Consider the following 20,255-nt stretch of genomic DNA (forward strand, 5'->3'; position numbering starts at 1 on the left):
TAGACCATATCGATAGGAAAACCTCCTTCCCAGCATCGGCTTCGGGTTATTGGCGTCGATTATTTAAAACATGTGTGGGAAAAGCTGGCGAAATCCGATGCAGATTGAAGTAGAGCGTGTTGAGCGCGCGAACAAACAACGATTAAGATGCGGAAGAACAGGAAGTTCCGACGTCGGCGAGCACGTGCCTATTAGAAGTTTTATTTAGAGTTAGTCGTACCTATGTGTTATAATTCTAATTACATATCTTACATGTTCTGGACCCTCCCATGTAACGTCTTTTGATTTTCCTATTGGTTTATTGGTAAAACCTTGCGGTGTGTGATTGGTCAAAGCCGGCACCAAAATCGAAAAAGGCGCATGAGCGAAGGTACAGCGGCAAAACTCTCAGAGAAGTGTTAGTGTTTCCCCGGTTTTTGACGAGAGAAGATATGACGGTCAGAACTAGGAAGACGTAAACACGAGGTTCGGAAAAGGTGACAACACGCGCGCGAGATATTTGGAATTTTTGTGATGCGACTACTCGACAGGATGTTCAAGGAGAAGACAAAGTGTCACAAACTTTTTATTTTTTTTACTATTTTCTACTTCGTACATGCTGCATCTTCAACGGGAGCCACTTCTAATGGTGAGTCTAATACTTTTATAAGACCAAAGCGGTCTCCTACAGAATCTCATCTTGGCGTAGCTGACGAGCTTTGAGGGATGGCTAATTTCATTTATTAATGTTTGAGGTACTTCTTTGAGGTCTCTTGTTATTAAATTAGGAATATACGACTCACATTGTGAATGTTTATTTTCCACAAATTCTTATTTTTCAATTAGACATTTCTGTGCTTTTTAAAGTATCTCGTAATGAATACATTTTTCACTCAATGTAATCAAACGTTAAATAGCCGGAATTTAATTAAAAGTCACTGACGGACTCGGTAAATCTAAATTTACACATACCCTAAAATGCAACAAACAACATTTTGGTCGGCTTTTTACCACATTCCTAATAATTATTATCCATTCATTTCTCTACTTTACCTCTTAAGAAAATCGCGTATACATTTTTAAAATAAAAACTACTTCTTGAAACAAAGTGGATTATTAAGTCAGTGATAACTTTTCATTGTTCGATCTTATAGCGGGCGTTTCAGACATTTCACTTTCCTTAATTGCTGTTTGTAAAAGTTATTAAAATTTAATTTTTTTGTCCCACGTTTTTTGTAAAATTCTGCACCGTAAAATGGTCATTGCTATTGTACTATTTTATTCATTCTGTCTGCTACTGAACAGACATTCTTTTATGAATATTAATTATATTGTATGCCATGCGTTTATATTTGGTAAATTCACTCTGTTCTACATTCGTTAACGTTTGAATAATAACAAAATAATAAATTTTGGTTAAAACAAAAATATTCTCTAATTAAGTTTTCCGGCATGTCACAAAACTTTTATTGTAAAAAAATATTAATCTTTTGCTTTTCCCCGAAAAAGTTAGGTAGTTTAGTGAATCCGTCACATTTCTTTGCCATCTTTTCTCGAGTCTTTTATTCGGTTATTTTTTTTTCAGTTTGATTGGAAATTAAATTTCTGGACACACAGTAAAATCTATAACCGGTGCATTTGTGTCTATATTCTCGTTGGTTGACACGTTTTTTCAGCTTTCAATGCAGTTTATAGAAAACTAATCTTTATAACTGCATCTGGTTCTGGCAGTATAAATCCAAATCATGTGTTTATTGTGTGTTTTGTGGCGACATGTTTTAAAGTTGTTTCAACTAATTTTGACAGGTCTTTAAACTTATTTGAATTAGTTATGATTTCTGGTTCTGGCGATAACAAATATCAATATAAATACAGTTTCACTGCGTCAGAATCTGATACGAAATAGAATTTAGATATGGAATTCAGCCGTTGATCGGATCTGAATTTCTACTTTTCAAGTTTCAGCTAAAGAATTGTGTGGATTTTCATCTACACATGTGGAGGAAAATAACATTTCTGTTTTTTGGTCAATAGAGGGAGATTTTATGATTAAACAAAGATAAGGTCTGGATGTATGAAAGCACATTCAAAGAAGTGCGACATCGAAATGAAAATATTCAAATCTAGATACCGCAGTCGTAGAACTCGTTTTACTTTTTTAAGAAGTCTTCAATGACGAAATTTACTTTTCATGGCTTTTAATTTCATCGTAATAAAAATTCTTTTCATTTTTCTCTCGATTGTTTTAACAAAAAGACATTGTTAGAGGGGGAATTAATTTAATACACTTGGTTAAAGTCGGGAATTAGCTGACAGGTGAGGCATAAAAATAAAATGAAAATTTAGTTAACGTTGGAATTTACACACATCAGCGAGGTATTTTACGGAGTTGGGGCTTTTAGCGTGAAACCGCAATTTGCAGAGATCGACAAGTTGGCGTTAAAGTGATGTAGTATCTACGTTTACAAGACGACTCGTTTTACATCAAAGCCAAAAATATATAGACACGTATTGCACAATTTTTTTATTTATTTTTTCCCAAGAATCTGCAATAATAGAACTAGAAATATAATAGAGAACTTTGAAGCACAGACATGGAAGCACATTTTTACCATTGTGTGACATGAACTCTTATTAAAAATTGTCTCATAATTTCGGCTCACAAAGCATCGTTTTATTAATATTTTGTACGTAGCATGGATCTGTATTATTGTATTATTTCACACAAAGAGGTGACTTTTCAATCTCAATAGTTTCATAAATTTTGTATTAAAAAATGTTATGACAAATTAATTTCAATATTTAATTAAAAAACGCGTCGTTTGGTGCACCGCTTTTGTTAATTCCGACACACAGAGAACTGTTACAAATTTTAATTGAACGAGAAAAGTAAAAGTACATTTGTGATGTCATCACTTTATGTAGATAGTTCGTTTTGAATTTGAATTAACGCATTTTATATCCCGGCGCAATCTAAATAGAATTTTTCGCTGTCCAGATTTACTAAAAATTGGGATTGGAATCATCTTCATGAAATTTTCGAAAATAATATGAATATTCCTTCAGTCTTTAAACATTTATGATTTTGCTATACCATGGTCTTAGGATTACCTCTTTGCGGAAAGTTTTCCAATGGGAAATATACGAATAAACAAGTTTATACTTCGATAAAATTAGATTATAAAATCATATCTCCGGGATGTTATCAAATATAATGGAAAACTATAACTTCACCGTCTTCACTGATAGTTCATAAATTATTATTCAAAATGGCGGAGCCACAGGTTTACGAGTAGAAAATATACGCCAATTTTATAACAAAAGTAATAGTTTTCTGGGAAAATAGTACCAATTTTTAAGTTTGTGGCAAGAACAAATATGGCTCTGCTTTTCAATAAACTAGTTTCTTCGAATATGTGAGTAAATCTTGCTTATTGTGGTGATGCGTAATTATCCAGGTAATTTAATTTGTAGAACGGGATGTATGGAAGCAATTAACGGGAACATTTAGATATATTGACACAGCTTAGAATTTAATAGCGATGCAATTGTAAACGAGCTTATGCAAATATTTGGTTATTACCTTAAAATATTATCTCCGGGTTTGGAGCAGACCTAACTTATCGTTTTATTTTCGTACAAAATTATTAATATTACCTATTGGAAAGTGTTTCTTCTGATGTGGAATTATTTAGATATTTATGTATGATTATAAATTCAAAATCTTGGTATTTTATTTCCTTCCGATATTCAAGAGCGCTGGTTAATATTTATTAACGTCTTGTTGTGAATATTTTTCTTGAGTGATGCTTGACGAGAAGGGAGTGTATGGAAATATGTTTAAAATAATGTAAAAATATGGAAGCGCCATTAAAGTATTGAGTGTGGAGAAAGAAAATCTTTTGCATCGTATTCGATACAGCGTTTGTACGTATTTGGGATTCTACACACCGAACTCGATGAAACGTCTGCAGATTCCTAAGAAGCAAACAGATCTCGAATTGTTCAAGCTGAATGTATTATGGCAGACAAATCATGTAACCATTGTAATTGGATGGCTAAATTTGATACGGTCGTCGTTGAATTGCGGCAATTATAAAAGTTGAAAGTTTCTTTTTATATGTGTGTTTTTTGGAAATGCGAGCTAATTCCGGCTTTAGTCCGCCTTAAATAATGTCGTCGTTCATGGACACGCCGGGATTAACGGTGGAAATGGGTTCATGTTAGGAAAAAAGAACGGGAGATAAACTCCAATGAAAGCGCATTATTTATTCTTATCGCCACATTTTACTGTATCGTATCGGAAAGATTCAAAGAATGGAATTCAAGACGATTTAGTTCCGTCAAACTTATAAACTTATACCTGAATCTAAGTTTTTCCACTTGCCGAAGAATATTTTTATTCACGGAACTCCATACATAAATAGTCCACAAAGTAAATGTGGAAAAAGATTTTACAGACTTCTTTTTGAAGCGCTCGAGACTAGTCTACATTTTCAATTTTCGTCTCAGGTCTTATAATTATCCGGAATATAAATATTGAGATGGTTATATTAGAAACTCAGTTTGAAGTTGTAAATGATTTAAATACGTCGGTAATCGTTTATTCCGCATGAGTATGAACATACATGCACAAATTATTGTACTAATGGGCCTCCCAAAAATACATTACACACATTTGTAGTGAACGCGAGTCTGACAGCCATTATGGATGGTGCATGCATTATTCCGCCAAACTCGCCATGCTAAACGTGTTTAATTAATGGCGCACAAATCGGAGGATCATTTTGCGACTTGTTTTTAATCTGGTTTGTTGAATGCAATCGTTTTAAAAGGTTTGTTTATGTCTTGTTTGGCACCAGGACCAAAATTCGTTTCCTAATTAAAACCGACGCATCAGACAATGAGACTATTACCACTGTCGAGTTTTGAAATGTGATGCTAAAAAATTAAAACTAATGTTTATACGTGGGCATCTAAAGCAATTATTTTAATTGTATTAATATGTGGTCATTTTAGTGTCTTATTACAGTAATTAGTATCGTTTTCAACTTTAATTTTGCTCGTCCAACACGTTGTGATAAAAATGAAATTAAGATGATTAATAGCTTTATTATTTTTGTTTGATTTTGTAATTGAAGATGACAGTTCGTTTTTGTTCATGTTTGGCGAAATATGAATTTTGATGTACATCATCCGCTGCATATGGTTTAAAATCTTGTCTCTATTCGTTATTGATTTTTCGTGTTTGAACTAGTCACTTTATTTCTTTCCTCCTCTTTCACGGTATTCCACGTTTTTCTTTAAAATATCTAACACAATCTCTTCCGTAAATTTTATGATTTACATCCTATTGCATAGATATTTGATTTCCGACTGCCGTGCAGAGGGATTTCCATTTTTAAGTTCTGAAATAAAATAAGAAGAGTTGTTAGCTTCTTTATTTAAGTTCGTACTGTGTTAAGAGTTTGTTTCATTACGAGTATCGAAATATCTTGTATTCTAGCGGTAGGAATATTTCGTTAGATCCAATTTGAATGCATGTGTGTAAGGAGCTATCTAAATAGACCTTGTGTAACGTCATTATTTCCTTGTCGAGTTCATTTATTTGATTACGTAGTGCAGTTGCTACAGTCGTGAGAAGTTAGCATTACAAGTGCAAAAACTTGAAATCTGATGCATGAAATAACGAGGAGAAAGAAAAAATGCACACGGTTGCCTGGTAAAGATTTGTGAAGGAAACGTTAAATTAGAAAGTCGCTGACGGAGCTAACGTTCACGGATGAATCGAAATTCTATCTAACTTCATCAGAGAAACGTGTTCATTTTTGACAAGGTTGTTCGAGAAAACTAAGTAGAAATGTAATCTTCGTAAATTCGGATCAATAATTTTTCTTAAATTGTCGCGGATTCAACTTCCACAGATAAAAATTAGACTGTCAAAAGAAATGGCCGAGGAAAAACGAGAATATGGCCACTTACTACACCAATTTTATTGCTAACGACAACATAATTTAGACGGAGCCACGCTGTCTCTAATCAAATAAAGAGCTCAGCACTGAAAAGTTTTGTTTCATAATAAGCCGATTCAAAGCACCATTCTTTTCGCATATGCTTTAAATGAATCTGCCTTGCACTCCTCAAAAGGATGATATATCACAAACAACAATTTCATTAGAACAACGCTGCTTTCAAAAATCTAGTACATCGTAGATAAACAACGGATTTTATCAAAAACTCTCTTTCAAAACAGCACACGATTTAATTGAAACCGCATTTTTTATGAGAATATCCTTAGAATCGACGGATTTCAGTTATTATTTATGGAGGATTTATTTATTCATTTTATTAGTTGTGGGTAGTTTGTAGATGAAAAAGTTGAGGTTGAAACAATGTGGCATTAGGTCCCGTTGTATAAATATGGCCTCAGCAAAAAGCTTTGTATTTTTTGCGCAGAGATTTGTCACCGATGCCATTATTTCTTTCTGTTGTCCAATCATGAAAAGGTATCAGAATGTGGTTTCGGTAGAGCCGAAAAAAATTGATGTAATCTATTAAACACTAAGATTAAAGACGTTATTATAGCAGGTTTGGAGCTGTCGCAAAAACAACTCCTATAATGCGTTTAGATCAAGAAAAGAGACGAAACGCGGAAAGCATTTAAGAAAACTCATTTTGAGTGCAATTACGTTATGTTTTAATTAATTTACGGAACAAAATTGCAAATTAAAAACGGAAACCAATTTTTGCACTTAGAGACTCCGAAGTTAGTGGCGGGTGCTATTAGAAAGATAATGGTTAGTTGTAGAAATTGTTTAGTAATTAAAAGTTGGAGAGGAAAAAGTGGAAGAAGTGTTTTTACACATGAAAGTGGGAATGATCCTGGCTTGAAAAGTGGGAATAAAGATAAGAATACGGGCGATAGCAATCAATAATACCGAACTTAACCGCCGCGTATCAGATGATTCAGAGATGATGGTGATGGGGAAGAATGGAAAGGGAGTTGTGAGTTGTTATATTGTCAGGACGCCAACACGTGACCGAACAATCGCACATGCTGTAACGGCCCCAGAATCATTAGTGGTCAGCGAGGTCCTCCGATAAAGGCAACATATGTACGCCTTCAACTGACACCAAAACTGTCGAATTTATTCACGAATCTTCCCTTATGTTGAATTTCGATTTATTGTTCGCTTGGAATTTAGTATTGTATTCTGCGGCAACGACCGCCTCAAGCATGAAGTGTTTTATGGTAAAATAAAAATTTTGATAACATTTATTTACATACAATATACACACATACTGGAAATAGATCAACGTCAATGTTATTAAACGACACTCTTCTAATTAGTCATTTCCAAAGAAGTTAATCCTATAAATCTTAAAGTAAGCGAAAATAAATTGGAATTTTTTCTCGCGAGATGTAATTGATGTTGCGTGATACTTTTTTAAACGATTCGGTAAGAAAGGAGAAAATTTTATGCATAAAACGTCAAGTTGTGCTTTAGAACGCTCACTCTTGCTGAGGACAATTCCCATTAATTGATCATTAACGGACATCGAAAACAATAAATTAAATAGCCTCACCCTTGAGTAAAATATCGCTATCAACAAAACTTAATTTATGTAATTGATTTGGGAGATAAAAGCACTGACGCTGCTACATATTAGCATAATATCAATAAGTGACTTGAAAACCTCGTTAAAGCATCCAACAATCGATATAATCTTTTAAAAACTTAATTACATTACTCTTTACATGGCAATATCAACCCTCGTAATTAATCTCATCACGAAAAAATACCTTTTTACACTTTCCATCCGTTTGATTTAACCGTATCTTGAGACTTCGTCTTTCGAACTTATAGATAAAGCCCAGTCTTTGAGTTACATTAACGTAATTTCAAATCTCTCTGTAAAAACCCAAACACTTTCTTACACCTTCTCTTTAGTCGTTCGTTAAAGAACCCTTCGAATTCTTCGTCTTAATTTCTATTATTCATTTATTTAATTAACATAGTTTTGAACAAAAATGCAAAATGGGGTAACATTCTAAAACTTCCATAAGCGCAAGGATTGTGAGAATCGATCCCACAGACAATTTTATTTCATTTCGGCTTACTACAGGGGGTATTTTATACAGGTTGGCTGCTTTTATTGGCCTAGTATTGCGATCAGACTTGTTATTGCAGATAAAACATTGGTTACATGGGATAAAAGTTGAGATCCCCTTTTTTACTGTACTGCACCTTCGATCTTGCACAGCCACTTCTACTAACTTGCTGCTTTTCAGCTTCTTCCGTTTGCACTTTTCCTCATAAGTCTGTATTCTCATCCTTCCGCTCCTGTTGAAACGGTTTCGCTAAGTATCCATTAGTTTAATTTCTTTACAAGATTTTTACGCCCTTCGTTGAACTTCCCTTTAATAAAACAACCACATTTACAGCAGCGCGCACAAGATTTTTTGCCTCTAATTAAAAACGTTAAATTCAAATTTGTCTCTTTTTAATTTCACATTGCCGGTTTATCTGTCACACGCAAAACAAAAATAGTGCTAAGAATTTTCGAGCGTGGAGGGGCGCCGGATAAATCGATTTTGCTCCCCTTTTCGTCGAGAGTAATCAAGTAATTTGGCTTGAAATTAAAATAAAGAACTCTAGTACCTAGTCGGATTGAAGCGACAATTTTTCAATGATTGCTGTCGATAAAACAGTTAATTAAACTAGCTCGAATAATCGAATAAACTGCAACTACAATGAAAAACTGCTAACTAAATATCCTCGCCAAAGTCAATGAAACTTTAAAATCACGTAGATTTTATGAATGTTAAATATTCAGAGGAAGACGAGTTGAAAATTATATTTCCATTTTTTAATTCGATGAGTGACAAAATAGCGTCAGGGCGTGCCCTTCGCATTCAAGCAAAATCTTGGCGTGAAATATTTGTAATTATGGTGGTTGTAGTCGGCAGATGGCCTTAATCTACTAAAAATATGGGACTTATCGTTGCATAATATTCAGTCCCCTGACAATAAGTCAAATGACAGCTTCGGTAGAAACATTAGTCAATAAGGGGAACCATTTAGTTCTGATTCATCACCTCCCAATCGGGGAGGGTTTAGTGGGTAAAGGGCCAACCCTAATCACAGTACTGAACTATCGATAAATAATGCATGATGGCATAAAATTCAAAGACAAAAACCAATGTTGGGGGGCAAGAAAAAACTACGCCCTCTAAACATTTTGTTCGATAAGAATAAAATTACTCTTTGATATTTCGAAATGTTTACAAATGCTTGCATGTCAACTCAACAAATTTCATCAACACGATAGATGATAGATCTCATCGTAGCGTGAGGTCAATATCTCCAGAGACAGAAAATTAGAGATTTTTATTTAAATAGAACAAAACAATATTTTTCACGAATAAAAGCTTTCTAAGCACTTCATACATGCATGCAAATAAAATTCAGACATTTGAGAAAAAGCGCAGAGGGAACTCTTTGATTATACAAGACAAACATTTTTAAAATAATTTACTGAAAAGCTCCCTAGATGACTTTTTTCGGTGATATTTAAAAAATCTCGAAAAAAGCAACACGCCAACTTTTTAATTCAGAATTTCATTTTAAGTTATAGCTGAATAATCGAATTTGAAATTTTTTAATAAAGTGCATCTTGAGTGTTCAATGAACTGGGGAGTTTGATGATTAATTATTTTGATGTAACAACTTCATTCCGGTTTTCCATTCATAATATTATGCTGTCATTGGGATATTAAGCTAGAACGGAGAAACACGAATAAATCAGAACAGATAAATTTGCTAACTGATAAGAACATGGGAACTAGAAACCGACCCTTACCACAATATGCTTTATTATTAAAGAAAATTAGAAATCTGGAAGCTACTGTGAAGACGATTTGACGACATAGAGGCAATATAGGAAAGAGATAGAGAAGAGTTAATATTTTTATTTGCGTCTGGATGTTTATTTCCTTCGCTTATAAAGCAGTAGTGTTAAAGTAAGAGATGCAATTAGGAAGGAAAACTCGGTTTTACTCCACGAAGGAAAATTATTATTATAGAGTAAATCTTACCTCACTACAGAGCCTTTTTTATTTCAAATATGAAAGACAGCTCATTAGTTTTCCCGAGACAAACTTAATTGTAATTTCAAATGGTTGTAAAGGTACTGAAGCGTAGAGGGACCAACAGTTTTTTTAAAAGTCGCACTGCCAGAAAAAAAAATTACTGTCGGAAAAAAGTGGCACTGTAAGAAAAAAAAGTCGAACTGTCAGAAAACTTTATTGATTTAAAGTAAAAATGAAGACAGATAAACCATAATTTATAATACCACAAAAATGCAAAACATAAATGAATTCAAATTAAGACTATGGTTCTTACATTACAATCTAAAACAAATTTTCTTTTTTTTTAACTAGACGCAGAAGTACATACGTAATTTTATCACTAATCGAGATTATTGTTCATCGAGGTAGCGACTAATTTATTTAATAATTTTTACTTATTTTTTAAATTCAGCTACAAAATGATTTTTATTTTGTCATAAAAATAGCAAATGTCACTAGTTACAAAAAGATGTCAAAGCTTGAGTGTTTGACCCATTTTGTCTTGGATAGCTCGTCTAGTGCTAAAATAAATGACATCTGCCTCAAATTTTATAAATACTTTAGTAGATACTTAGAAACAATTTTAAAAATTTTTGTTTTTTATTCAAACCAAAAATTTCTATGAAATTTCATAACTTAGACAATTTTAGTTCCAAATTAATTAAATTTACACGAGTTATTGCTTAACACTATTTTTTTAACTGTTGTAGATTTTAAAATTTTAGAGCAAAAAAGAGAATTTTTAGATATTTTTATTTTTCTACAAACTGAAAATTCCCTTAAAAGTCTTATAAAATTCCGTAACTTTGGCAGTTTTAATTCCAAAGCAATTGAATTTGGAAGATTTACAACTCCAGACTGTTCTTTAATAACGTCAATTTTGAGAATTTTCGGAAAAGAAAGAAAATTTTTGGAAATTTTTATTTTTATACAAACAAAATGTTTCCACAAGGGATCTATAAAATCCTGTAACTTTTAGACAATTTTAATTCATAAGCAACGAAATTTGAAGGATTTATTGCTTTGGATCTGTTTATTAACTGTACTAAATTTCAAAATTTTTGAACATGGAAGACAGTATTTTGAAATTTTTATTTTCATTCAAACCAAAAATTCCCTCAGGTGCCCTAAACAATTCCCTAACTTGGGCAGCTTTGATTTCAAAATTATGAAATCTAAAGGATAATATACTGCTTTAGACTTGTTTTTTACCTGTTTTAAGTTTCAAATTTTTAAACCAACAATGAGAATTTTTCATTCAAACTAAAAATTTCCTCAGCCGTTTTATGAAATTTCGTAATTTGATTCCATGTTTGGTTTTAAAACACTGAAATTTTAAGGATTTACTGTCTTAGATCTGTTTCTTAACTTGACTTAATTTCGAAAATTGTAGATTGAGTCGCATTTAACGTAAGCCAGAGTCGTCAAATTTTGTGAATCGTTTCATACTGCTAAATTATTTTCCAAACAATTATTTATTCCTTAAGTGGCAAATATTTTGTTAATTTGTTATTAAGTGTTCATATATTCAGTAAACATTTGTTTAGGTTTAAAAATTTAAACTATTGGGCTGATATCAAGTAAAATTGTTCTAAGTGGTAAGTGACAAAATTTTTTATTGTGATTATTCAAATTTGACGAGAAATGTTCAATCTACACAAAATAATAAATTCTAAAACAAGTTGCAAAATGGCCTATTTTCGAGCATAAGCCTTTACATGACACATTCTTTACCCATTTTTAATATTTTTTTATTTTGATACCAAAAATCGTGCTGGAATGAATCATTCTTAAACTATTTTTGGTGTCAGAATAAGTCACCAAAAATCGTTAAAATGAACCTTGTTCTAGTATGATTTTAGAACATAGAATAAGTCGTTCTAATGCCGTAAATTAGAAAGTTACAGGTGACTAATGTATTACAGCTTGCAGTTTTTTTTGGCTTACGTATGCTCTCAAAATAAAATTTTCTGTGTAGATCGAAGATTTTTTGTCAGGGCACAGTTGTCTGCATGGTTATGAACGTAATTTGCGAAGGTCAAGAGGCGTTTAATTAGGAAGTCACGTCTCGGACATTTTGACATTTTTAACGAGTGCCGTAATAAATTCCCAAGTCTTGTACTAATTTCCATCTGTTGAAAATGTCGAGTATAAAAGTATCCGTTTTTAATTCACAACAGTTTGTCTGCGGCTAGAAAGAAGCCCACATTCCGGCCGCCTACAGCAGTGCAATATAAGCAAGTTTGTTTTTATTTCCAATCGTGGTTGCGTATCCATGTAACATGGTTTATTTGCAGCGTACCATGTTGCCTTAATTTCTGCCATCAGCCACATTTTGCATTCACCTCTAGGCGAGCCAAGAACTTTCATACAAACAGGTTGTGCCACATAAATTGTTAAAAATGTTGGAGGAATTCAAATAGCGGGACGAAATGATTTCATGAGAACTGTAAGGGACGTACTTTTGTGGGTTTTAATTGGCGGCGGCGGCGGCGGTGTGAATGCCGGAGTGTGATTCGGGAACGGATCAACCTTCTTGATCCTTCATGAAAATTTGCCGAGAGCTATATAAGTGGTATATTAAATCTCAGAACAACCATGATGTAATATCGGCAAGCGGATCTCTTGCACATTATTAGCATTCATACTCATAACCGTCACTATTATAACAATGTTAATTAATTATATCGCTAATTATAACGAAGCAGTGATATATTATGATTGTATCTGTTTCTTTATTAAACCTGCTTGGTTCCTCATTTTAGATACACCAACAGCGTTAGTTGTATGTGTATAACAACATCCAACGTTAATTAATAACTTGGTACAGCGCGTAATGGTCAAAAAGGACGAAGACTAGCAATCCACTTTCCCAGTAAGTAGATAAACATAAATCAGTTTTTGACTTAGTTTAGGCACATGTAACAAATAAGTTTTCCGCTCGTAAAATCTTACTTTATGACTTTCGTCTACAAAGTTTCACCACAAGAATGGAGTTTGTATCGTACTCTATTTACACAATTTAAACAATTAAATGTTCACCTGTCTCATTTTAAACGTGGGAAATTAGGCGGTTCAAATTGTTTTACGATGTTGATGCAACAACTAATTAAATATAAATAAGCTTCCTGTATAATCCCGAGATGAGATGGAAATTCATTCATTTGCACTACTCCGGTAAAGTAACGAACTTTGCTTGTTAATGGATGTTAGAGTTCCAACAATACCATTTATGTTTTATTAGAAGTCATATCATAGTTTCATGACTCCAAGAAGATGAAAACTTTGATCTGCGAGATGAGCGAATAAATTATTGATAATGTATGAATAATATAACAATTTTCATGCAAAAATGTAAGGCAGTAACTGTTCCAAATTGCATGCGCTTCCCCTACATTGTGACTCCTCAAAATATAACAACAGGAAAGATAAGGTTTGTGTTGAAGCGTGTAAGAAGGTATAATAATACTTCCTTAAGAAGGTGGTACAGCTTGGAGGAAACATTTGTGTCGCCTGCCAATGCCACCACTGCAGAAGAAAACATTTCCTTTCTGGCTGTTTCAATGGAACGTCAAGTTGTCAACTGTTGGTCCTGAGGTATCGTACACATTGTATAACCGGCAGGGGTCAAACCCAATCGCAAACATAGAAATTACGAGGAAAACGTCATGTGCGAGATTTTATAAAATTATAGTCAAAAATGTTTCAGCTATAATTTATTACTTTCAAGCTTCCATGATGGATTGACAAGACAATAACGTCTGGAACAAAACATGGCACAACAATACAAAGTCTAATTTTTGAACTGTACTCAACGATTTTTTCGATGTAATGAGTATTCTGTGTAAGTCGAACAAAATTGCATTAAAGTTTCAACGATAGTTCCGTCAAAATTTGATAGTAAAATCGCTGCAGGGTGTTGTAGTTTAGAGTCGGAAGTCATATTATTCGGCATAGATGATCGAGTCAGATATATTCAGCGGTTTCGCCAGGATAAAATGTAAATTCTTTTTGCCAACATTGAAATAATTTGAATCTTTTAAATGAACGTTAAAGTAGCCGTGAGCTTGAATTAATATAATTTCGTATTCGGCGTGTAGAACTCGTGAAACTATTTTTTGGAGAGTCCTCGCTTTGCTTCCCCGGAATTTACGGGAGTTTCCAAGTAAAAGATGGTATTGACGGTTTTTTGGTAAGAATTTATGAAAAAACGCGAAATAACATTACGTGATTTAGTAAAAATATTATTTTTGTATAAAGTTTGTGTTGTTTTAGTATCGGATTTCAAGAGGTAAATTTTTAATAAAAGTCTAGTGGTGTCGGAGGCTTAGCTTAACACGATTAAAACCTTAGCCAGTAATTAAATGCAAATAAGCCAAAAATTTAATTGAAACTCTGATATTATTAGTAAATCTGGGAATAAAATTGAATCAGAATCGGTGGTTATTGCAACGTTAATTGAACGTATCCGGCAAAAAATGAAATGGAAACGAGAGATTCCGAGATAATTATTGTGACGAAACGGCTAATGAAATACAGAGCGCGTTGGAAGGGACCGAAGGATTTTAGTACAATTATCAGGAATTATACGAATGGCGCGTTTTTTGTCCAAGTGTTTTCACATGAATATAATTCCATATATTATAATAAATGTTGCGTACGTTGCGTGGCACAGAAGGTGGCTTTATAATTCTGCAAGGGTAGCTTGAGTAACCCTTCAGCTAACTACTTGTTATGCATTACGTTACATTCATTTTGTGTTCGTAACTAAAAGTGGCTGAATTTTTCATTTTGCTTAGAAAGATGAGGGTAGTTATACCTCATTCCACATCTAGCATGAAAATGGCTTGCAAATTTTAAGGGTTAAAAGTAAATAGGTGTAATCATGTAAAAACAAGGGAAATCAGAGTAAGCACGTGCGAGGGGATTAATAATGAATATCGACGGTGTCGACGTAAAGTTTTTGTCTTATCTATTTCAAGTTGTTAAACACTTGTTCCAGTCGTAACGTGTGTAGCCATTAATTATCTGTCTACGAGGCTTTTTGTTCCAAGAACTTTTTCAAGTTATATTCATTTTATCGTGTATTCGGAACTGTCACATACGCTTTTTCTGTTTTCATCATTTGTTGAAAAACATAATGTGAAAAATAAACTTTTTAAAGCTGGATCAAACTGAACGTTAGTTCGAAAGAAAGTTTCGTCCGCACTCGTTCTAAATTTTATTTACCTTCAATTTATTATTTATGTGTGTTTCTGTTGTTGCTCTATTGCACTCGAAATAATTGCATAAAGCAATACGAGTTAGAATCTAAGTGGAATTTTCGTTGCTAGACGGCATTAATACTGCAGTAGATGTAGCATATCCACTTAGTTATTTGTTATGCATTCAACCCCAGAGCTAAGGAGGTCTACAATCTGAGACCTTTACACTTCTATAGTGGTATGACTTAGCTGCTGTTTGCATTATGTATTCCTTAAATCCGCCGCCAGATGGTACATGCACACCTACTATAAAAGGATTCACCCGAAGCCAAAAATCTAATTTCGCTTTCAATATAAATATTTCAATTCTCTCTTCTCGAGAAGAACGCCTTTTAATTTATTCCTATAAATAAAACACGACATGTTCCGAACTTCTCCACTTGATGAATTGCAACTTTTGCATAAATTTCCTAATGAGATAAGTTTCGCCTTTGCGACACCAACATTCCGCATTAGAATGAATATTGTGTGGGATATTTCGGACGACCGCAATTGCATGTCAATTAACGTATCCTGACGACTGGACAACATTCCTTTGGTTAAATCAACGAAATGCCTTCAACATTCCTTCCTCAGAATATATCTTTGGATGTATTTATTAATTCTACATGCCATCATTCCTATCTATCGTCATTCTTCATATTTATCTCAACTGAAAAACTGCACGAATTCACGCCAACTGACAGACATGCAAATTTATACAAATTCTTTAAGGTGACGACGACGTCAACTACATGTAAAACCAATATTGTCGTTCAACTGAACGTGTATCTTACATATTCTAGTGAGCGCTCTTTAAACTAACGCGAATTTGTATTTTAATATTTCTCTTACAACAACGTGTGCCAACTGTACGGATAATAAATTAGTCTTTGAACATTCTCTGTATTTCTTCCATTAGTTATTATTTATACTTTTCATCACCGATTTGTCACTTTAAATAAATCTTCCGCGAAACCCAAAAGTGTGAGAAGAAATCAAACTCAACATAAATATTCTACAAAAACAATCTTCAAGAGTTATTGCTACGTTTTCTTTATTATCTTGGATATTCCGATGAAATTGTAACTCCCACGATCATAATTTATATTGCTGGTTTAGATTTGGTAAACAAATATAGAACCGCGATTGCGTGGAACAAGAATGAATTTACCTGAAACACGTGCTCGCTTTATTTAATGCCGACGATTCGTTTTAAGATTATTAATTTTTTAAACGTGATCTGTTCTGATACTGAAAGCTTTTGCGTCGAAAGATCGATAGCATCACCAGGAGAAGCTTTTTTCCCCTCTTTGTTTCTTTTATTGATCTCGTGATTACCAATATTTCACATAGGAAGTTGAAACAACCAAAATCTAATTTCTGTCAAGACATTCTAAATGCGCAATAATAAAATTGTTCCTATTCATGCTCGCTGCATTGTCGGAGTTGACGAAGATCACGAAGTATTTTTAATATACCTCAAGTTTCGTTACGGAAAGATTTTATTGGTTTCATTGTTTGACTTTTGCTGATATATTGCCTCGAGATATTGTTTATTAAAGCGAACCATAAAATGATTTTCGGCTGAGTTGAAACGAGTTTTAAAGTGGCGTAATCTGCAAATTTATTTCCTTTTCAGTCGGATACATTCGACATTTTATACTTGTAATTAAAAGGCACTAGGTGCGCAGGCAATTAACTCAAAAATCTAACTCTAACGTTGAAACAAAAAATCTTTGGAATCTTAAGCGTGCTGATCTCAGGTATCCGAAGGTTAGGAAAAAGTCGTTTTTGTGAATTAATTATATGCTGATTTTGAAATGAATGGGATTAGTTAAGGTCTAATTATTTCTAAACAGAAGTTTCGACGAGACAATTAGAGCATTAGCAGAGTAATTAGTGAAGCACACATTTCAGACTTGAAGTTTCATGAATGTGTTTTTGGTTGAAGATGTACAGTGTACAAAATTCGCAGGCTTCGAATCGGAGTTTCGATCTATTCAGCGGTAATTGAGTTTAAAAAAGCCGATTAAGAAACCATCTGATTTCAAGTGGCGTTCCAAATTAATTAAAATCATTTGTTGATGGAATTTATTGGAAATGTTCGTCTAAATCTGTAGAATTACCAGTGAATTATTTGACCAGGTCGGTTATTGATTGTGGTCACATGCAATCTTCATTGTGCAGTATTGCACAAACAATAATGACCCGATATATGTGTATTGTGGATATACTGAGATTGTTTCGATAATGAGAAGATTGTGAGTAACAGTAAACTTGTAATCAAGGAGATTTCAGTAACGAAGGGGTGCTAAATGAAGTATCAGAAGAGATGCCACTGTAAAATATTTCGTCCCCTTTTAAAGTGTATATACAGCGTATATATATAGATCTCAAAGTCATTTATCAAAGATTTTCATATTTAGGAGAGCAGGACACAGGAATGGCCATTACTTTCTCATGATGAATGTGTCACAGGAGGCAGTTTTCAAAATGCTATATGTGACCCGTCACATTTCCTCATATTCTACAATGTGTGCATACGAAAAATTCATATACAGGATATGTTTGCACGTTTGTGTTTTTCACCACGGAAAACATTCTCGACAAAATATCATAATAAACCAGATTAATGCAGCTATTTATTTACTACTACGAGTCGCTGTCACGACAAGTTTGTTCACTTGGAAAAAACTTGAAAGCTCTGTTTCTCAATTCAGGTACTCGACCGTTGTTAACACGATTTTAATTCGTAATAATGCATGAAAACTCGATTTGTTATAGATGATCAAGATGGAAGCAGCATTTCTTTAAACTGTAACTAGTAAGATTTTATCGGGGGATAATAAATCAAGTTTCAGTCTACGAGAGCGTTTAGATAAAACCCTTGGAAGCTCCGCTTGAACCACCTTAGGCGATTCTCGCTTTGATTTGTCCCAACTGCACAATTTTATTTATGCTTCCACCCCACATTTTACGAACCGTATATATAGTAGCAATATTTGCTCTTCAAATTAAGGGACCGCCACATTACAGTCACAAGGGTGACAACCACTCAAACATACTTCTTACACGCGCTTTTGCTGAGCACGCTTTCAACATATCTCGCAAACAATTACCACCTTCTCGTGTTTCTGTTAAAAAAACAGATTTATAATTAAACAGCGCCCGGATTACACTTGAGGAAATCACGATTCCGCAATTTATAAAACAGAAACAACAAGGTTTCCCTTATCTACATTATTCCAATCTCCGACTTTAGCTGTATTAAGTACATAGGAACTAAAATAGAGCCAGCGTCTGACAACATTTCATACGCGTAAGATGAAACAAAGTAAAACTGTACGTGACTCGGAATAAACTCTTCTCAACAAATATTTGTTGCGTCTTTATATATATAACTTTGCATGCACCTGTGCAATACGCGATTTATTTCTTGTTGTTTCTTACCGCATTCACAAAGCATCACCAAAACTGTTCTGGCATCAATAATAATAGTGAATAATTCTTATAATAAATTTATTCGTTTAAGTAAAAATTGCACGTGTGACACGTGTCTGTCTTTATAAACACTATACTATATTTTATCACAAATTTCTACAAACTACAACTGCGTGAGTTGAATGAATGCGTGCGTTTACGCGTCTAGACTGACAATTTACGAGCCAGCGCAATTTTTAATAATGTTCGGTCCTATTTACACATTTCAGCTGCACATTCTCTAAATAGAATTCTGAATAATGTGGAATTTTCATTATGTATGTTTAAGTACAACCTTTATAAGCCGCAGGAAGTGGTTAGTCTGTACAATTTCATTAACAAAACATCAAGTGATAACAATTAAGCATCCAACATCTTGTTTCGACTTTTCGCTCGTTTTATCCTGTGCAGCAACATCAATTGTGGCGCAAAACAAACCGGTTCATTTAGTAAAAGCTAGATTAGGAAAAATAATATAACTGGAAATGATAAAAGTTTAGACAACTTGTAAACTTCAACGAAGTTTTTCTACTTTTTTTGCGTTTATTTGCCGCTTAATTTATTGGTGCATATTCTTTTACGTCTCTTCGACAAAACCGGTCGATAACAGTTTCGTTGCTTTTGGACTGTAGCTGATTAAAATATTGTTTACCGAACTACTCTTGAAAAGACCTTCACGATTTTTAATTGGAATCGGTTTTAATTTAAGTTTATGTTTCGAGATGAGTTTTTATTTTTTGTTAAAAATTTTACTTTTCATGCACCTTCTTCAAAGTAATCCTTCGCTTGCAAGACTATTTGATTTGTATGCCGTTGAGCTAGTAGATTTCATATGTGAAGAGAAATTCTGAACTCATTTCGTTCGACGGTTATGTCTGACTTTTGAAATTTGTTTTTTGGCTCGCTTAATAGCAACGAATAAAAATTATTTTTTATGTTTATGCTCGAACTTATACACTCCCTCAAAGCAGTCTTTATAACTAACTATCTAAGTTTTAATTAGAATTTAAACTCTTTATTTTGATTTATACTTGAGCGAACAAATTACGTCATTAAACACACCACACTATTATTTAATGCTTCAATAACTAATCTGCGATATTACTAATTAATAACAGAGTAGTTAGTGATGCTCTTGGACAACTTTAAAATGAAATTTCTTTGCCTACTTAATAATACAACTACACATATTGTAGGTGCAAAGTAACCAGTTTTACAAAGCTTTCAGTGATCATTTTTGCAGGTCAATAAAATTGGAGTTTATTTTGAGTACTAGTTGTAGAGAAATGGTGGATGCGCCAGGTTAAGTATCTTAGGATCTGCGTCAAAATGCTGTCGTTTGAAACAGTATAAGAAAAATTCGATTGTGTTGCGACAAAAGCTCGAAGTGGGTGTAAGATAGTGAAAAATATTGGCTC

At 33.5% G+C, this 20,255-nt stretch overlaps 1 protein-coding gene across 2 annotated transcripts in view; it reads left to right on the forward strand.

Moving 5' to 3' along the window:
- The first annotated feature begins 395 nt into the window (after nt 1-395).
- Nucleotides 396-20,255, forward strand: part of LOC148167391 (lachesin-like) — a 74,788-nt gene continuing 54,928 nt past the window's right edge. For both annotated transcript variants that reach the window (XM_088047972.1, XM_088047973.1), the window contains exon 1: nt 396-628. In XM_088047972.1, coding sequence (XP_087904098.1) covers nt 514-628 — 115 coding nt within the window. In that variant the 5' untranslated portion in view covers nt 396-513. The remainder of the gene's footprint in view (nt 629-20,255) is intronic.

This window comes from Gnatocerus cornutus, chromosome 10 (genome assembly GCF_029298725.1).
Source record: "Gnatocerus cornutus isolate USDA-ARS CGAHR chromosome 10, icGnaCorn1.1, whole genome shotgun sequence".
In the NCBI taxonomy this organism is placed as follows: Eukaryota; Metazoa; Arthropoda; class Insecta; order Coleoptera; family Tenebrionidae; genus Gnatocerus; species Gnatocerus cornutus.